Raw genomic sequence first — 17,919 nt, 5'->3', positions numbered from 1 at the left:
GAATCCCAGTGACTATAGCAGACACAGATAACCAGTTTTCAAGACAAAGGGAATTGCCAAGTATCTGAAATTTGAGGAAGTATCCATTATGTGGTCTTTAGGGTCTATTTCCCCTTTTGAATCTAAGCTCCATGGTAGAATGATACACTCTATACCCTCTAAATGTAGAGGTGTCCATTACATAATAGATGTTCAATAAATGTGCACTGAATTAATATTAAATGTTTACTTTGCCAGGTGTGGTTAACCATGTCTACACAGTGAGCTCCCAGCATTAAATTAAAAAAGAAACAAACAAAGAAAGAAAATTATACTTCAAAAAATTAATCAAATAAAACACAGGCTAGGTGGTACCAGATGCCTTTAATCCCAACAGTAGGGAGGCGGAAGTAGAGGCAGGTAGATCTGTTAGTTTGAGGCTAGCCAGGTCTACAGAGTGAGTTCCAGGACAGCCAGAGTTATAGAGAAAGACCCTGTCTCAAAAAACAAGCAAATAAACAAAAAACCAAAGTTCATGTTTGTTTTAAAAGATAACTATACCCTTAAGTGAAAGCTGAAATTAATACTCATAATTCCTGCTGACTATGGTAATTCACATTTTTTAAAGATTTATTTGTTTTATATGAGTACACTGTAGCTGTCTTCAGACACACCAGAAGAGGGCACCACAACCATTACAGATGACTGTGAGCCACTACATGGTTGCTGTGAATTGAACTCAAAACCTCTGGAAGAGCAGGCAGTGCTCCTAACTGATGAGCCATCTCTCCAAGCCCTGGTAATCCACATTTTAAGAAAGCTTTTGCACTTGCCAAAAGTTTTTCTAATATTCTATCTACTGTGACCTAAAATTAACTCAATTACTCAGAGCAGCAATGTTACCATCAGCTCTGAGCAGCTCCTACAGATACCACTCCTTAAAGCACTGCAGAAGGTATAGAAGTCCTTTTACCTGAGCCCAGTCCACCCCTCCATGTCTTCCTCAGGCTGTTAACCTATAATCAAAAGTACAAACTTCTGGTTCTCCTAGATGCCTAAATGGCTATTACCTCCTCAGGCAATAAATGACAACTCAATAAAGTACAGTCAACAGATTTATGAACAGAAAGATTATAAACACAATGGACTATTACTCAGCCACTAAAAAAAAAAATCTAGATTGCCTAAAAGAAAATAAGATTGTTAAGAGCCAGAAATCAGGACATGACAGGGTCCTTGCCACTCAGGAACTCACAGCAGCTGTGGCTGCCTACGAAAGACTTACACAAGATCAAGCCAGTCAACATTTCTGCACAGACAGGGGAGGCTCTCATGAAGCCCTACCCCTAGGTAAGAGCTATTGACATGTGACAGCTCCTGTGAAAGGGACAATCAGTGTACCCAGGGGTGTGACCCCTGGCGGGCTGCCCACGTTCCAGCAGGTGCACCCACACCATGTGTATACAGGCAGCCCTAACTGGACTTAGTGGGTTATTTTTAAAAAGGAAAAGAACATGAAGTTGGAAGGGAACTGGGTGGGGGGGGTAGTTGGGTGTAATATAGGATAGATATGAACAGTTATAAGTATATATATGATTTCCAAAATGATGATAAACATATTTATAGAAAAAAAAGGCTATCTGCAATCCTTTCTAAAGGTCTCAATTTCTTCTCAGACTAATCCTTAGTATATATAATTATTTTTTAGAAAGGGTAAACACACTTAAAGCACTGCTAGAGACCCTGTTCTAATATTTTTTTAAAAAATAGATTTTATGTGAGTGCATGCATGCATGGGTGTTTTCCAGAGCACATGTATAGGATTCAATGGACAATTCAAAGAGTTGTCTTAGTTAGGATTTTACTGCTGTGAGCAGACACCATGACCAAGTCAACTCTTACAAGGACAACATTTAATTAGGGCTGGTTTACAGGTTCAGTAAATTATCATCAAGGCAGGAAGCATGGCAGCATCCAGGCAGGCTATGGTGCAGAACGTGAAGAGAATTCTACATCTTCATCTGAAGACCAATAGGAGAAGACTGGTTCCCATGTGGTTAGGTGGAGGGTCTCAAAGCCCACCCCTACAGTGACACTCTTCTTCCAACAAGGCCACATCTCCTAACAGTGCTGCTCCCTGGGCCAAGCATATTCAAACCACCACAAAAGTGGTTCTGCTTTTCATTTTGTTGAAACTGGGTCTCTCTGCCCTACTATGTGCTTCAGGTTAGGTGGTCCTCAAGCTTCCAGGCAACTCTCCTGTTTCCTCCTTCCATCTCACCACAAGTATGAGAGATCACAGATGTGTGCTACCACATCTGGCTCTATACAATCTAAAGGACCTGCACTGTCAGGCTTGTGAGGCAAGTGCACTGACCACTAAACCCTCCCCACACCCACCTCCAATTGTGAAACAAACACTTTGATAATTTTAATTTTTATCTAAAAGTATGTAACTTATGGAAATACTTAAGGTCACTAAAAAAGGATGATTGTTTCATTCTTTTTTAAATATCTTTTTTAAAATATCTTTTTTAGCTAAATATACCTGGCTTCTACTATAAAGTAATTTTATAACCACTTTTTAGATAACTTTTCTTTATCTCAATACTGTCCTACTCAATTTTTAGCTAATTTTTAGCTAATGTGGCTTCAAATATTATTCTACAAAGTTTGACTTCTACACAAAAAATCTTGGTAAATAAGCATGAAGACCAGAGTTCGATCACACAGAACTCACATTAAAAGCTGTGCATACCTATAATCCCAGCACTGAGTAAGTAGAGAGACAAGAGGATTCCTGGGGCTAGCTGGCTGCCTGTCTACCCAAACTGCCAGCTCCAGCTCCAGTGAGAAAGCCTGTCTCAAAACTATTAGGCACAAGATCAACAGGGTGCAAAAGACAAAAGCCCTAATGCACAAGCCGGTGATACCAGTTTGAGCCTGGACCCCATGGGAGAAGGAAAAAATCACCAACATACTGTGGCATGCACACACGCACTCAAATAGAAAAAGGGGCAAAAAGCAATTGAAGAAGACACTCCATATCAACCCCTGGCCTCCATGTTTGCACACACAGACACCGGATAAAAATAATTCTTAAAAGGGTGTGATGACACAACTCTGTGTTTACGATGGGAGTGGAGACAGTATAAAGTCAGGAGAATCAGAGTTTCAAGATCTACATAGGGATTTTGGGGCCAGACTAGGCTACAAGAGGAAGAAACTTTTAAACAACAACAACAAAAATGTTCAAATTAAAATAGCAAGAGGATAGGTATCACTGCCATCTTGCCTGATTAAAAAGTTTTTAATAGTTATATCTGCTAAAAGTTCACACTTGTAGAGAATATAATGTAGTGCTTTTAGTATAATCATACAGTTGTTCAATCATCACTATGACCAAAATCCAGAAGGTTCCATTATCATCCCAACAAAGAAGCCCATATACCTGAGCAGTCACTCCCTAATGCTCCTAGCTCTGGTACCACAATTCAGCAACTTCTATAGATTTGTCTACGTTGATATTTCCTACAGATAAAATCATGATTAAAATTTATTATTTATCATTCAAAATCTAAGTGAAAATCTGCAACTATACTCAAAATCTAAAGCATAGGTAGGGCCTTGAGAAGGCACCCTGGCTGAGAGCTCTCCTAAATTCCAATACACAAAAGATTCTGCAGAGATTCAGAAAGCATCAATTCTTCCCTCCTATTGCCCCTCCTTTCCCCTAAGTTATCAACAAACTAAAACAAAAACTTCCTAGAAGCTGTTAGTATCTGAAGGATTAAATACAAAAGTTCCAGCATAGCCCAGAATCCAGTGTGGCTGTTGCTGTGCTTGCCTAGCATGCACAATGCCCTGGGATTCAGCTCCAGCATCACATAAGCCACATATGCTGACACACTTTTATAATCCCACTGATAGGTGAGCTAGGAGGATCAGAAGTTCTAAGGAATCCTTAGCTATATAGGGAGTTCAAGGCCAGCCTGAGCTTCATGAGATCGTCTCTCAAAAATAGATAGATGGATAGATAGATAGATAGATAGATAGATAGATAGATAGATAGGCAGATAGATAGATGGATGAATAATGGGTGGATGAATAGATGATGGATGGATGGATGGACAGAAAGACATCTACTACAATGTTTCAAAAGTAATCTTGGATTATAAATCTGAACAAACACCCTTAAGGGAAGTTTCTATCAACATTTACCCAGCAGCTATGAGAGCTACAAAGCTCAGTTATCTATAACATAGTTCTCAGACCTCCAAAATTCTAAGCATACACAAAGCACATAACTATAGTGAAAAATTAATTTCAGATGAATTCTCAGAAAATCAAATCAAAAGGGATACAGTTTAAAGTACATTTTAGTAGAGCAGATTTATGATGTAAAAGGCCAGGCATTTCCTAGCAAATCCCCCACAGCTAGCTGACAAGAGTGTCTGCCTCCTTGGCATCTGTGAGCATCATTTGCACGCGGCAGCACACACCTCTCTGGCGATGTTACTCAAAGCTTCATCTTCTGCAGAAAATCGATCTTTCACCGGTGTTCTTTTCCTTCCAGAACCAGGAGTCCCCATCTTGCTTTTTTAAATAGTTTTTTAACTCTGAAAATGAGTTTACTCGTGTTCAGCACTGAAATAAACAAAACAGTAAGTTAGGATGTTTTCTTCATAGGGTCTTAAGGCTTATTTAAACATTCAAATTTAGCACTACAATTCTATTTCTTCTCAAAAAAATCAATGAATGAATTCCTTTTCCCACTACCAAATTATCTCAGTGCATTTTAGAATACTTAAATTTATATGAATTACCAACTTGTTAATGTCACTAAGCTATTCACAACAATCTGTGAGAATGTTATCTTAGCTCAGAAAACCGCAATCAAAATATAATTGTACTTAATAGTATAAAATTAATATGGTATTTGTAAAATCTATTTCCAGTCAAGAAAGATGTTTCATAGAAGCTGTCCAGTCTGAACTTGAACTGCATGACTGCATGCACAGCAAGCTTCATGCACACAGCCTCTTCTAAATGCACTGCTGAGAAGCAGCTCATTCAACCCAATACCCGGTAAGGCTACATATTTTTTTCCTAACTTTAATAAAAGAAACTGAAGACATTTCATTCAAATATGACACGCCAGGATCCCCCAAGTTAGTTTGCCCTCTTAGAACAGGGCATGTTAAAAATACAAGTGACTTTCATGTACTTAAATTCATATCAGAAGTGTTTTTCCCAATGACAGTCCCTGCCAGTCCTATCTTTTCTGGCATGACTCCTCATGACCTTGAGCAGGCTTACATTTGCCTGAATGTACTCCATGCACCACCACACGTATGCCTACCACAAGGATGACAAAAGAGGGCATTGGTTTTCCAGAACTAGTTCCAGATTGTTGTGAACCACCATGTGGGTTCTGGGAACTGAACCCTGGGTCCTCAGAAAAAACAGAAAGAGCACTTAACTACTGAGACAGCTCTCTAGTCCCAAACTGGCTTATATTTGTCAATAAAAGTAGATGCCAGGCCTGGTGGCACCCACCTTTAATCCCAGCACTGAAGAGGCAAAGGCAAATGAGTTCCTCTATGAGTTCCAGGCCAGTCAGAGATACAGTGAGACTCTTTCTCAAAAAAAATAGAACCAAAAAATTAAGACTGAGGACAACTATCTTTTCACTACAGCAAACTTACCTAGATAAGTCACATTTGAATAGAAGCAAAACAAAATTTCCTGTCTGAAGGAACAGCTGATAAGCTATTCCTAACTACAGAGCAGTTATCCTAGAGGTCTCCAATCTTTCTCCATGAAGGCTCAAGTGAGTCACAATAATGCAGACATCTAATAAACTACTAAACACTCCAGGAATCTTTAATGTATCTCTAACTACCTCTTTTACTTATGCAACTTATAAAACTGACAAAGGCCATTCCTCATCTTTATTTACATCTCAGACTGTGCTGTTTTATGGTCCTAAGGCTGGGCCCAGGCTGCATGCCAGATAAAGCGAGGACTATCTGAATGGGCTATATGTTCAAGCCCCTCTTCCTTCTGCCTCTGGAGATGGGTCTCACCAGACTACCCATTCTCTTGAGCACCTGAGGCTATGGGAATACATGGTTGTGCTGGCCACAGTGTTAGGCTCTAGCTAAACAAAGAGAGCCTTATGTTATCTTCTTCAGCACACACAGATAAGAGCAGCAGTCAAGTTAAAATTTTTGTTGATTCAAGGAAGTCAAATTAAGATTTATGTTGACTCAAGGAATCATCTGTAAAAAATTAAAATACTTTTGACTATTATCATTTTATTGTAAAGAACATTCATATAATGAGAAGGAAAAACCTGTAAATGTATTTTAAGATATTTAAAGTCTACTTCTGAGAATGTAAAGAAATACATGAGTTTGGGGATGGTTTGGGGCCTTGCCGTTTTCAGATTCCTTAGCAAAAGGCAGCCAGTCTACACAACAACAAAACGAACAAAACTACTCAACAACACACTTAAAATCTGTGTGTATCTTTTCTAAATAAATTTTGCCTTAATAGAAAAAAAGATCTCTATAGCAATCTGAAATTCAGTTAATGATGTGCACACTAAAATGCATAGTGTTTGAACACACCAGCATCCACTACTAACGGATGAGAGGACAAAGAGCGGGCGACGGGATCAGACGCTGGCTCAGTCACAGCTATCGACTATCTCAGCTTGTCTCTATAGTCTAAAACTTTTGGACAGTTTAAAACTTTTACATTCCTTTTTTTTTTTTTTTTTTTTTGCATAGTTTAAAACTTTCTGTAGAGTTTAAAACATTTTAAGAATATATTTGGGGGGAGGGCTGGCGAGATGGCTCAGCAGTTAAGAGCACTGGCTGCTCTTCCAGAGGTCCTGAGTTCAACTCCCAGCAACCACATGATGGCTCACAACCATCTGTAATGGGATCAGATGCCCTCTTCTGGTGTGTCTGAAGACAATGTACTTACATATAACAAATAAATCTTTAAAAATAATAATATATTTGGGGAAAATAATGGTTGAGAAATTTGAACAACTAGGTTAACAAAAGGCATGGAAATTAGGAATTATACTTTTTTAAACATTTGATTTGAAAAGGAAAAAAAAGTTAAGGTAATCTCATACAAATAGGTACATATTAACTTTTAAAAACTACTGACAAAGGAAACAATGATCAATTTCCTGAATTTGCAGAGAAGTCAAGGGAGAAAGAGGAGCAAAAAGAATTGGTTCAAGACATCAATCCTACCAATACCAAAATGAGATTAACACATAAAATGAGTAAGTCATATGCAAAATCCATAGAAATGAAAAGTGCATCAAGAAACTGAAAAAAGGGACAAAACATCTTAGGATGTCGCTGGGCCTAGTAGCACACAAGAGTGAGAGCCTGTCTCCAAAGGAATAAAGAAGAAAACAACGGCAGGAGCCAAACCCCAAGATGTCACAAATTAAGAGGAGGAGGAAACTGAACACAACCACACTCTCTAAAGAACATGAGCATCTAATGATTTTGCTAGGCTCACACTATATGAAGCATAATGTCTGCACTCCACAGGGCTATCTTAAGAACTACAAAAATGCCTTTTAAAGTCTTGTGGTCTGAACATACTCTATTTTCCATACCCAACACACAGATAATCTGTCCACTTCCTCTTCTCATAAGATGGCATGCCAATGGTCACATTTCCTTCCTTGTCAACACGCTATTTTACAAACAGTAATGGGTTATATGTATGAGGCAGTTTTTATACTAATCAGTTATCAACTGTAGAGAACCCAAACCTGATGTACTTTTACCTACAAATGCATTCTCAACAACCTGATAGAAAATTACTTTCAAGTGTCGTTCAAATGATCTTCTTTCTCTATGCCTGGTGAAGTATCTCAAAGGATGAAACAATGAAAAAAAATTATAGTGTTAAAGATAGAGACTTAAAACTAAAATAAATGAAAACAAGAAAAGGTATAGGAAGACAGCTCATTGGGTCAAAGTCTTTAATATGCAAGCATGAGGACCTGAGTTCAAATCCCTAGCATCACTGTTAAAATAACTGGGCATGGCTTTGTGCCTGTAACCTCAGCACTACAGGTGGTGACAAAAGGAAGATGCCTGGGGTTTGTGGGCTACCACCCTAGCAGGTTCAGCAAAAGATCATGCTTCAGAGGAATAATGTGGAGAATGAGAGAAAGGCACCAGGTATCCTCCTCTGGCACCACACAAATGTGTGCATTACTAGACACGCACACGCACGCATGCGCACACGCGCACACACACACACACACACACACACACACACACACACACACACAAAATAACAAATTATAAATAAGTGAAAGTAAACCAAATAAACCAGGTAACAGAACAATGCTGATAGCAAAAACAAGAGAGAAATACATAATATGATTTAATTTTTTATACAATTTAGAGGTTTAAAATTAAAGGCTTTTTCACAAAATATGTCACATAGCCTTACTTGCTCTGTATTTTAAAAATACCTGCTATTTTTAAGGCACGCCTTTCGCCTTTAATCCCAACACTTGGGAAGCAGAAGCAGGCAAACTCTGTGAGTTTGAGGACAGCCAAGTCTACACTGCAAGTTCCATACCAGCCAGGATTACACAGTGACACCCCATCTCAAAACAAACAAACAAATAAAAAAATCTACCAAGAATTACAAGACATTTTTCCCAATATCTGTCTATTCATGTTTTTTAAGATTACTTTTATTTGTGTATGTATATGTACATAGTGCATGTGCTCCATACACATGAGTACATGTGCCTGTGAAGGCCAGAGACTCTTTGATACACTAAAACTAGAGGTACAAGAGGTAGCAAGCAAACCACCTGATGTGAGAACACTGAGCCAAACAGGTCTTCTGCAACAACATCACACACTCTTAACTGATAAGGCATCTCTGCAGCACCTCCATCCATCTGGGTATCTTTAATGATGTTCTACTAAGGAGGAAAGAAGTACGGGCCGAAGAGATGATTCAGCAAGCATCAGCACTGGCTACTCTTCTAGAGGACCCAGTTCAATGCCCAGCAATCACATGATGGCTCATAAACCTCTCTAATTCCAGTCCTAGAAAAATCAGATGCCCTCTTCTTGCCTTTATGCATACTGCATATACATGGTACCCAGATACACATGCAGGCAACACACTCATACACGTAAAAGAAAAAAGTTATTTCAAGGAAGCACTATTTATTTTTCTTTTGTCGATTCTTTAATTAAATTAAAGAGATTAATAATAAAAAAAAATAAGGGGATGGTAAGATGGCTCAGCAGTTAAGAGCACTGGCTTTCTTCCAGAGGTCCTGAGTCCAAGTCCCAGCACCCACATGGTGGCTCATGAACTGGTATCCTCTTCTAGCATGTAGGTGTACATGCAGACAGAGCACTCGTGCATAAAACAAAACAATAAATAAATAAATAATTTTAAAAACAAAATTACATGAATAAATATGATTGCCCCAATTTCTTTTTAATATATAATAAAACTAAACAGAAAAATTATGCAAGCTTAATGTCACATTGATCAACATCATGTAATAAATGGCAGCTTCAGAAAACTCAAGGGAAACAAGAAAAGGCAAATTTAACTAATATGCCTATTCAGTAGAAAAGATGGAAAATGGCATATAATCCAAGCCAGCAAATATGTTAAAGTATGCACATACAAAACTATGCACAGGTTGGAAAGATGGCTCAGCAGTTAAGAGCACTGGCTGCTCTTCTAGAGGTCCTGAGTTCAATTCCCAGCAAGTGGCTCACAACCATCTGTAATGAGATCTAAGGCCCTCTTCTGGGGTATAGAATAAATTCATATTTTCAACTTTAAGTTTTAAATACTGCTGATTAAAGCATCACCTTAACAGCTGTAACAGAGCTACTTCTTAGCTGAAAGCATGGATTTGGGCTGGAGAGACAGCTCAGAAACAAGCCCTTGCTGTGAAAGTGTAAGAAGAGTCTGGATTTCCAGCAGCCATGTAAAAGACAAGCTGGGGCAAGCTGGCTAGCTAGACAAGTGATCAGCAAGCTCCAGACTCCCAGACAGGCACTGCCTTAGTAGATAGAGAACAACTGAGGACACCTGACTGTTTCAATCTCTAACCTCCACATACATGTACACACACGAACACCACACACATAATACACATACAAAAAGCAACAATAAACTTATAATAACCAACTTTGAGACTACAACAGTAAACTGAATAGAGGGGGCATCTGGTCTATAAGAACTGCTGGCTGAAAATCCTGTACCTTGTTCAGAGTTTTGACTGGTTGTGTGCTAAGTATGGAACCTACAGCCTTGCATATCTAGGTAAGTACAATATGACCGAGCTACCTACCCAGGCCCTCATCTACGCTTTTGTGTCACTTGGCCTATTCACAGCAAGATGCACGGTAAATGTGGAATGGACGAATGAGAACTAGTAACCTCACTAAAATTGGCTTTGTATGCAATTTGTCATAGAAAAATTAGAGCCTAAAGGTCGACTTTCCACAGTGAAATGGAGAAGCTGGGTAGAAGGACAGCTGGAGGGATAGACAGGGCTGGAGACCTTGATCAACATAGACCAAGGCTTAGAGCACTAGAGGGGCTGTGGAGATCCTCACTTCAATTACTTTGATTTCTTTTAATTCCATATTCAAAGTTTAGTATATATAAATATGATCATAATTTCAAACATAAATTACTGATGTTTTAATGCCTTTAAAATAAAAAGCTGAAGACCAGAGAGATGCCTTAGTGGGTAAAGAAACTTGCTACCAAGCATGATGACCTGAGTTCAACCCCCAAGACCCACACGATGGAGAGAACCAACTCCTCTACACACCTACATCAGACACCAGAGTACAACAAACAAGAACACAAATAAATGTAAGAAAAAAATGGAAGACTTGAGTTAGTTCCTGTTATGCATAAAGAGTAACCACAATTACTTCATTTACTTCCTTAAACTGCAATAAATTCTACGTTTTGAGGCATGGGTGACAGTGGGAAACTGTAATTTAAATTAAATATTTAAGATGCATCAAGCTTAGTGGAGAAAGATTAACTGAGGATAGCCAGCAGTAACTGTTTCAGCGTAAGGACCTGTGAGGAGTGAGTGCAAAAAGAATGAGCAGTCTGACCTCTACAGAGCTGTGTAGCATCTTAAAGTGGCAGGCATGAGGACCAGGCCCCCCAAAAAAGATCAACATCACTTTTAAGGTCTCTATATAATATGCAATTAGACCTCCAAGACTCTATCCACATCCAAGCCAGAAGCAAAGATTACATATTGTAGATATTTCTGTAACATGTCTATTAGAGGTGACACACAAAGACAGAAAGCAGACCCTACTTTCCAGAGCCTAGAGGGAGGGAGTGAAGGCAGTGGTTTCTTCTAGAGGTAATGAAAAGGCTCTGGAGTCAGCGGTGTTGGCTACACAGCTCTACAAACGCATTAAGAACCGTTGTGAACACTAGGCTTTAAATGGATAACTGTTGTGATATGTATATTTCACCTCAGTAAAGAAATAAAGGATGGTGGTGGTACATGCCTTTAGTCCCACCACTCAGGAAGCAGAGGTAGGTAGATCTCAGTGAGTTCAAGGCCAGTCTGGTCTACAAAGTGAGTTCTGGGTCAGCTAGGACTACAGAGAAACCCTGCCCCCCCCCCAAAAAAAAGAGAAAAGAAAAAAATTAATAATAACAATCTCTTAGACAAAATGGCAAATGAAGTTCAGAAAATCTCACAGAAGAAAAAAAAGAGAAAATAAAGAGTTAAAATGTAAACAAGCACAGGGAATAGGGTCTGCAATGCTAACAAGTGAGAACCTGAGGGGAGGGAAGAAGACAAGAGGATGAGGGAGGCGGTGAGCCAGGCTGAAGACAGCTCAGACTGAAAGGCCGGCCCAACAGCAGTGCTGACTCACATCAGGAGTGCCACAGCAGTTATCACAGTGAATTTAAACATGGAAGTGAGACCACTGCAGGCCTCTGAGACTAGGAAAGCAGTTATATAAAAGAACACCTTCAGACTTCTAGAAGGAGTTCTGGAAGCAAGATAAACTCATGAAGCAAAATCACAGATAACCTACAAGTGACCTATAACCCAATCAAGTCACACTCTTTTCAACTTTGACTATGAAACACATTCCGGACATGTAAAGGCTCAAAACTTCACTCACCTATTTTAGCCCTTTTTCAGTAAACTATTAAAATATTTCATCAAATCAAAGAGGAAAATCAAAAGACCTGGGCATATAAGAAATAATCTAACACAAACAAGGAGCATTAGGGGTCTTCAGTGGGATGAATGATATTCCAGGAAAAAAACTGAAGCCATATAATTCAGAAAACCTAACAGAGGACCACTGTTGTTACTAGTCTACCAGTCTTTGGGATGTCCCTTTAACTAAATCCAGTCTAGGTTGCCATAGGTTGTTTAGTCCACCTTGACCCCATCTGGAGTTTTCCTGTGGTCCCTTTCTTTGATGCCTGGAAAAGCTGATCTACTTCACAACAGGGTGTTTAACTTTTATCTGTCCCTGAGAACTAGACCAAGAAGCAAAAACACGAGAAGTAGTCTGTTTCCCTAACCACTTTTTCTCAGATATTTGTCAATCCCTTGTAAACTACAAAAAATTTTTTGTCAGCTACAAAAAAATTACCTGATGAGCCATGTGTTTCTCAGAACTCATTAACAAGTTTTTCCCAAAACACACAAACCAGGGCTCAAGAAAGACTTCTGATTTTCCTCTCTGGAGCCTTCATCTAAATGGGCAACATGGACTTTCCTTCCACAGCCACTTGGTTTTCCAAAGCCAAACAATACCACCAAAAAGACACATCATGGCCAAAGCTGGTTACCATTCACCAAACTGTTTCCCTTTTCTGCCTGGACCCTGAGTTATTTTATGTTCTCATCCTTCCTTGGAGTAGGCACAGTTATTTCACTGCATTCTTGACAATGTAATGTGGGCAAGAGCAAACAGGGTCCAGGCCTGCCATTAAATGTTCTGAAGTCTACCACACTCCCCCTCTTTACCCTGGCACCTGCCAACCAGATGCAAAGCACCAGTGCGGCCCTTCAAGGCCCTATGTGATGAGAGTCCTCGGGTGCTTATGGAACAGATTAACCCTCTGGCGGCTCTGCAGCCTACAGTAGACAAGGACGGAAATGTGAGAAGAAGAAACAGGGTTGACTGCATTAAGACTTAGGGACTGTAAAAGTGGTCAACCTGAGTCATGGATAACGCACGGTGGTAGAACCCTTGCCAGACATGCAAAACGCCCTGCATTTCGTCCTAAGCACCACAAAAGCCATTAGCCTGTTCTGAAACACTCATCAGGTGATATAGGTTTCCAGTTTTTCAAAATTAAACTGCAACTAGGTAAGAATGCATACATACAAAACTAAAGGAAACTTCAGGGTTTGGGGTGCCATTGATGTATAAAATGTGACTGTGACCAGGTGGAAGACAGTAGGTGCCAGGGAAAGAAGTCCTTAGGAACCATCTCAGATATCTGTCATACATAATTTCTTAGCTTAGTAGAGAGAATATTGATATTCACTTTATTCTTTAACCATTTTGTTTTCTACTTTTCTATATTCCTTAAACTAGTTGCTACTTATGTTACACGCTTATAAATACAGGAAAATCTGGGAAAAAATGAAAAACTGCTAGAGCATATGGGTAGAAATGAAAGACCCCCGAATTGGGGAAGCTCCTCACTCTAGTACCAGGAGAACGCAAACCCAAGAACTCACAGAGAGCCTATCTTGCTGCAATCAGGCAAGAGGTTTATTGGGGGGAAGGGGGGAGACCAGAGCTCTGGGGATGACACATATCTCACGCAGGAGATAGAGGAGTCAACTTCAAACTCAATTAGGGGAACATATTTATAGGGAAAATTACATAGGCAGTTAGTAACAAGCACATAGCAATTTCATTGATTCATTCAAATTGGCACACTCTGCCTACTTTGGACACAATTTAACTCTAGGCCACTCTATAGAAAAGTATGCAAATTTTTAATTTAAAAGAAAATATAATATGCAGCTTAGTAATAATACACAGTATCTTATTATAAATAAAAACATCAATTATTGAGTACAAAATTGGAATGCTACAAGGAGGTAAGGTAGGAGGTAAAGAAAAAATGAAAGCTAGGGATGATTCATACCTTACATTCCTACCACATGGGAGACTGAAGAGGCTCACCATTAGTTAGAGGACAGCCTGAGATATACAATAAATTTAGGATAGCATGAATTATAGTCAGACTGGGGGATGAGGGGACAATTACAAAATAACAATTAAACCAACAATAATTCTGAAGACAGTAACATTTAAAAACATACATTTCTTTAAACAAAGTAGGTATATACAATGTGTCGTTTTGTTACCAGCTATAACAAGCAAATTCTTAGATGGCTCCCTGTCCGGAATCTCTTTTCTAGTATTCACACCATTACGTAAATATCACTGACACATGAACCCTATGGATGGGACCTAAGATTTACTTCTAACCAACAGAGAATGGCAGAGGTCATAGGATGGCACTCCTGTGACTGTGTTACATTATGTAAGACTGTGGTGCTTGCTGATTACTGCACAGATTCCCGTGGTGGTTTGATGAAATACAAGAACTACAAACAACTGCAGGCTGCCCCAAGCAGCTGACAGCAGCCTTTAAGAGTAAAGTGATCTCCAGTTGAAGAAGCCTCAGTGCTAAACCACAAGAAAACCAATTCTGGCAACAACCTACATGATTTTAAAGTGGATTTTCCCCCAGTTAAGTCTCCAGGTGGGATCAGCTGAGTCAACACCTTCAGTACAGCCACAGGGTGGGTGGGCCTTGAACTCTATCAGAGTGAAGCAAGCTATCAAACAAGCATCTCAGCAGCATGAATACATTCATTTCCCTACTCTAAACCATAAAGAGAATGTGGGCTCTAAGTTCCTGCCTTGACTTCCCCATAATAATGTACTGTGATCTTGAATTTTAGGCCAAATAAACCCTTTCCCCTCAATCCTTCTTGATCTAAAATTTTACTACAAAACTATAGTAATTAAAATGGTATATTATAGACATAAAGCAGACCCATAGATCAGTTAAATGGACCATACATAAATTCCCACATGTATGGTTGAATGATTGTCAATGGAGGTGCTAAAACCATCCAAACAAGAATGGATTGTCTTTCCAATAAATAGTGGTACTGGTAAATTCATAACTGGATAAAGTCAGACTCTTTAGATTACACAATATACAAAAGTTAAGAGGCGGCTTACATGTGAAAGGCTAGGACCATCACCAAAACATTAAAAGTTTAGGTTCATCAAAGCCTAAGTATATGAACTATAAATTTCAAAGAAAACATACAGGAAAATCTTCATGACAGGATTTGACAAACATTTTTTGTCAAGATTGACAAAATTAAAGGCAATAAAAGAATAGGCAAACTAGATTTTATCAAATTTAAATTTTGGGCATCAAAGCCCACTATAAACAGTAAAAATGAAGAAAATACTTGTAAATAGGGTTGATATCTAGGATATATAAAAACTAAACTCAGCAACAAAAACAAATTAAGGGCCAGTAATATGGCTTGGCAGTATTTGCCACCAAGCCTGATGTTAACCTGAGTTTGATCCCTCAAACCCATGTAAACACAGAAAGAAAGAATCTCCACAAAGCTGTTCTCTAACCTCCACATGAATGCTGTGTGCATATGTGTACGCACCTAGATACAGAACCTCACACAGTGCATGTGTGTGTGTGTGTGTGTGTGTGTGTGTGTGTGTGTAGTAATATAATTAATGTTTTAAAAGACATGAAGCTAGAGAGTTAGCTTAAGAGTCCTGGCTGCTCTACCAAAGAACTTAAATCAGACTTAAGTTTGATTGTCAGCACTGACATGACACTAAGAATCATCTTTAACTCAGCTGCAAGGGTACTGTGGCCTCCCTCCAAGAGTACTGTATGCACGTGGTACACAGACATGAGGCAAAACACCCACACAGTTAAAATCATTTTTAATTAGGAATGGGCTAGGTAGGTAGCACACATCTTTAATCTCAGCACTGGAGAGGCAAAGATAAGGCCAGTATGTTCTATGTATGTTCTATAAATACAGAAGTGGCTAATGAATGCACAAAAAGATGTTCAACATCATTGGAAAATACAAATCAAAACTACAATATGATATTCTTCACAAACTCATTAAGATGGCTTTCATAATGGGCTGGAGAGATGGCTCAATGGTTAAGAGCAGTGACTGCTCTTCTAAAGGTCCTAAGTTCATTTCACAGCAACCACATGGTGGCTCACAACCATCTGTAATGAGATCCGATGCCCTCTTCTGGTGTGACTGAAGACAGCTACAGTGTGCTTACATATAATAAATAAATAAATCTTTAAAAAGATGGCTGTTATAATCAAAAAAAAAAAAAAGAAAGAAAAAATGTAAAGAAAGAGAAAATAGCAAGTTTGGCAGGCAGAATGTGTGTGCATTCTTGAGGGAAACTCAAACAGTACAGCCGCTGTGGTTAACAGCATGGTGATTCTCAAATATTCAGACATAAAATTAGCATGATTCAAAAAATAAATTTACAGTCCATTCCTACAATGGATATTAAAGAACAGAATAATGTACTAATTGAAGATAATGAAAAATGTCTAACTATAGCAAATTTTCCTATGGAGAAATAAATAAAAATCTACCAGCCCCATATGACAGTTAAAAAAAAATTAGCATGATTCAGCACTTCCTATCTTGGTAATGTACACAAAATAATAAACCGGGACTTGAATGCATAGTCACAAATCCATGTCCTTGGCAGCATTATTCACAAGAACCAAACATACACACTACATCATGAATGGTGTTGATGGCTTTATGCTACATAAAATAAGCCAAACACAGAGGGCAAATATGTATGGCAGCTAGAGTAGAGTATTTAAATCAGGAGACAATGTAGCAAAGTGGCTGCCAAGGGCTGAAAAGGAAGTGGGCAGTTACAGTCTGATGGGCAGCTTTCAGTTTAGGATGATGAACACGTCCTGGAGATGGATGCTTGGGTGGCTGCACCACACCCCGAATGCACTGTAATGCCACAAAACTGTACAATTACATACCGCTTAAGGGGTTAGGGTGCAGATCAGTAGCAGAGGGTTTACGTAGCATGAGCCAGGCCCTAAACCCCAGTCCCTAGCACTCAGAAACTGGGTAGAGGAGACTTACATTACATATATCTTCCACAATGAAAAGAATGGCAAAGGTCAATATGGCAATGCTATTTAAGTTTTACCACGATCAAAAAAATAAAACTAGGTAGATTGCCAGGAATAAATCTGGCAAGACAAGGAGACAATGACCTCATTTCCTTAATTGTCTACACAGATAAAGCATTATCCATGACATGGAGTCTGGGGGAGGGATTCAACTGAAACTGAAATATTTATCCTTAATCCTACAACTACTGAATAACTTAGCTGGAGTACTTAATTTTATTTTTTTAAAAGGTAACAATATGTGCTTGCTAAATTTATTCAATTTTTATTAAACATAGTTACACTGTTTAACAGGAAAATAAGTATCTTAACATCCTGTTTGTAGACAGTATACTTTAATTCCTAACTGTTAAAATGTTTCTATGTGAAAGTGGACTACAGAAAGAATAACTACCTAAAGAAAACAGTCTAAATAGTCAATGTTTTCAAAAGCACTAAATACATCCATTATACCAAAACTAGGTTAAAATGTGATGCTCACATGAAGAAACCCTAAGACATATACAAGATCCAAAGTGAGAACAAGAGAAAACGAGTTTGTGATCTTGTCATGGTGTGGCAGGGGCACGGGGCAGCTCTCTCTCAGAAAACAAAACACCTTGATAT

At 38.8% G+C, this 17,919-nt stretch overlaps 1 protein-coding gene across 6 annotated transcripts in view; it reads right to left on the bottom strand.

Annotated features, from left to right (window-relative positions):
- The window catches only part of LRRFIP2 (LRR binding FLII interacting protein 2), a 95,582-nt gene that overhangs the window by 72,936 nt on the left and 4,727 nt on the right, over positions 1 to 17,919 (bottom strand). For all 6 annotated transcript variants that reach the window (XM_080934500.1, XM_080934503.1, XM_080934502.1 and 3 more), the window contains exon 3: positions 4,482 to 4,626. In XM_080934500.1, coding sequence (XP_080790626.1) covers positions 4,482 to 4,571 — 90 coding nt within the window. In that variant the 5' untranslated portion in view covers positions 4,572 to 4,626. The remainder of the gene's footprint in view (positions 1 to 4,481; positions 4,627 to 17,919) is intronic.

This window comes from Micromys minutus (genome assembly GCF_963924665.1).
Source record: "Micromys minutus genome assembly, chromosome: 21".
NCBI lineage: Eukaryota > Metazoa > Chordata > Mammalia > Rodentia > Muridae > Micromys > Micromys minutus.
The sequence above is the reverse complement of the archived record's forward strand: the minus strand, read 5'-3'. Positions and strand labels throughout refer to the sequence as shown.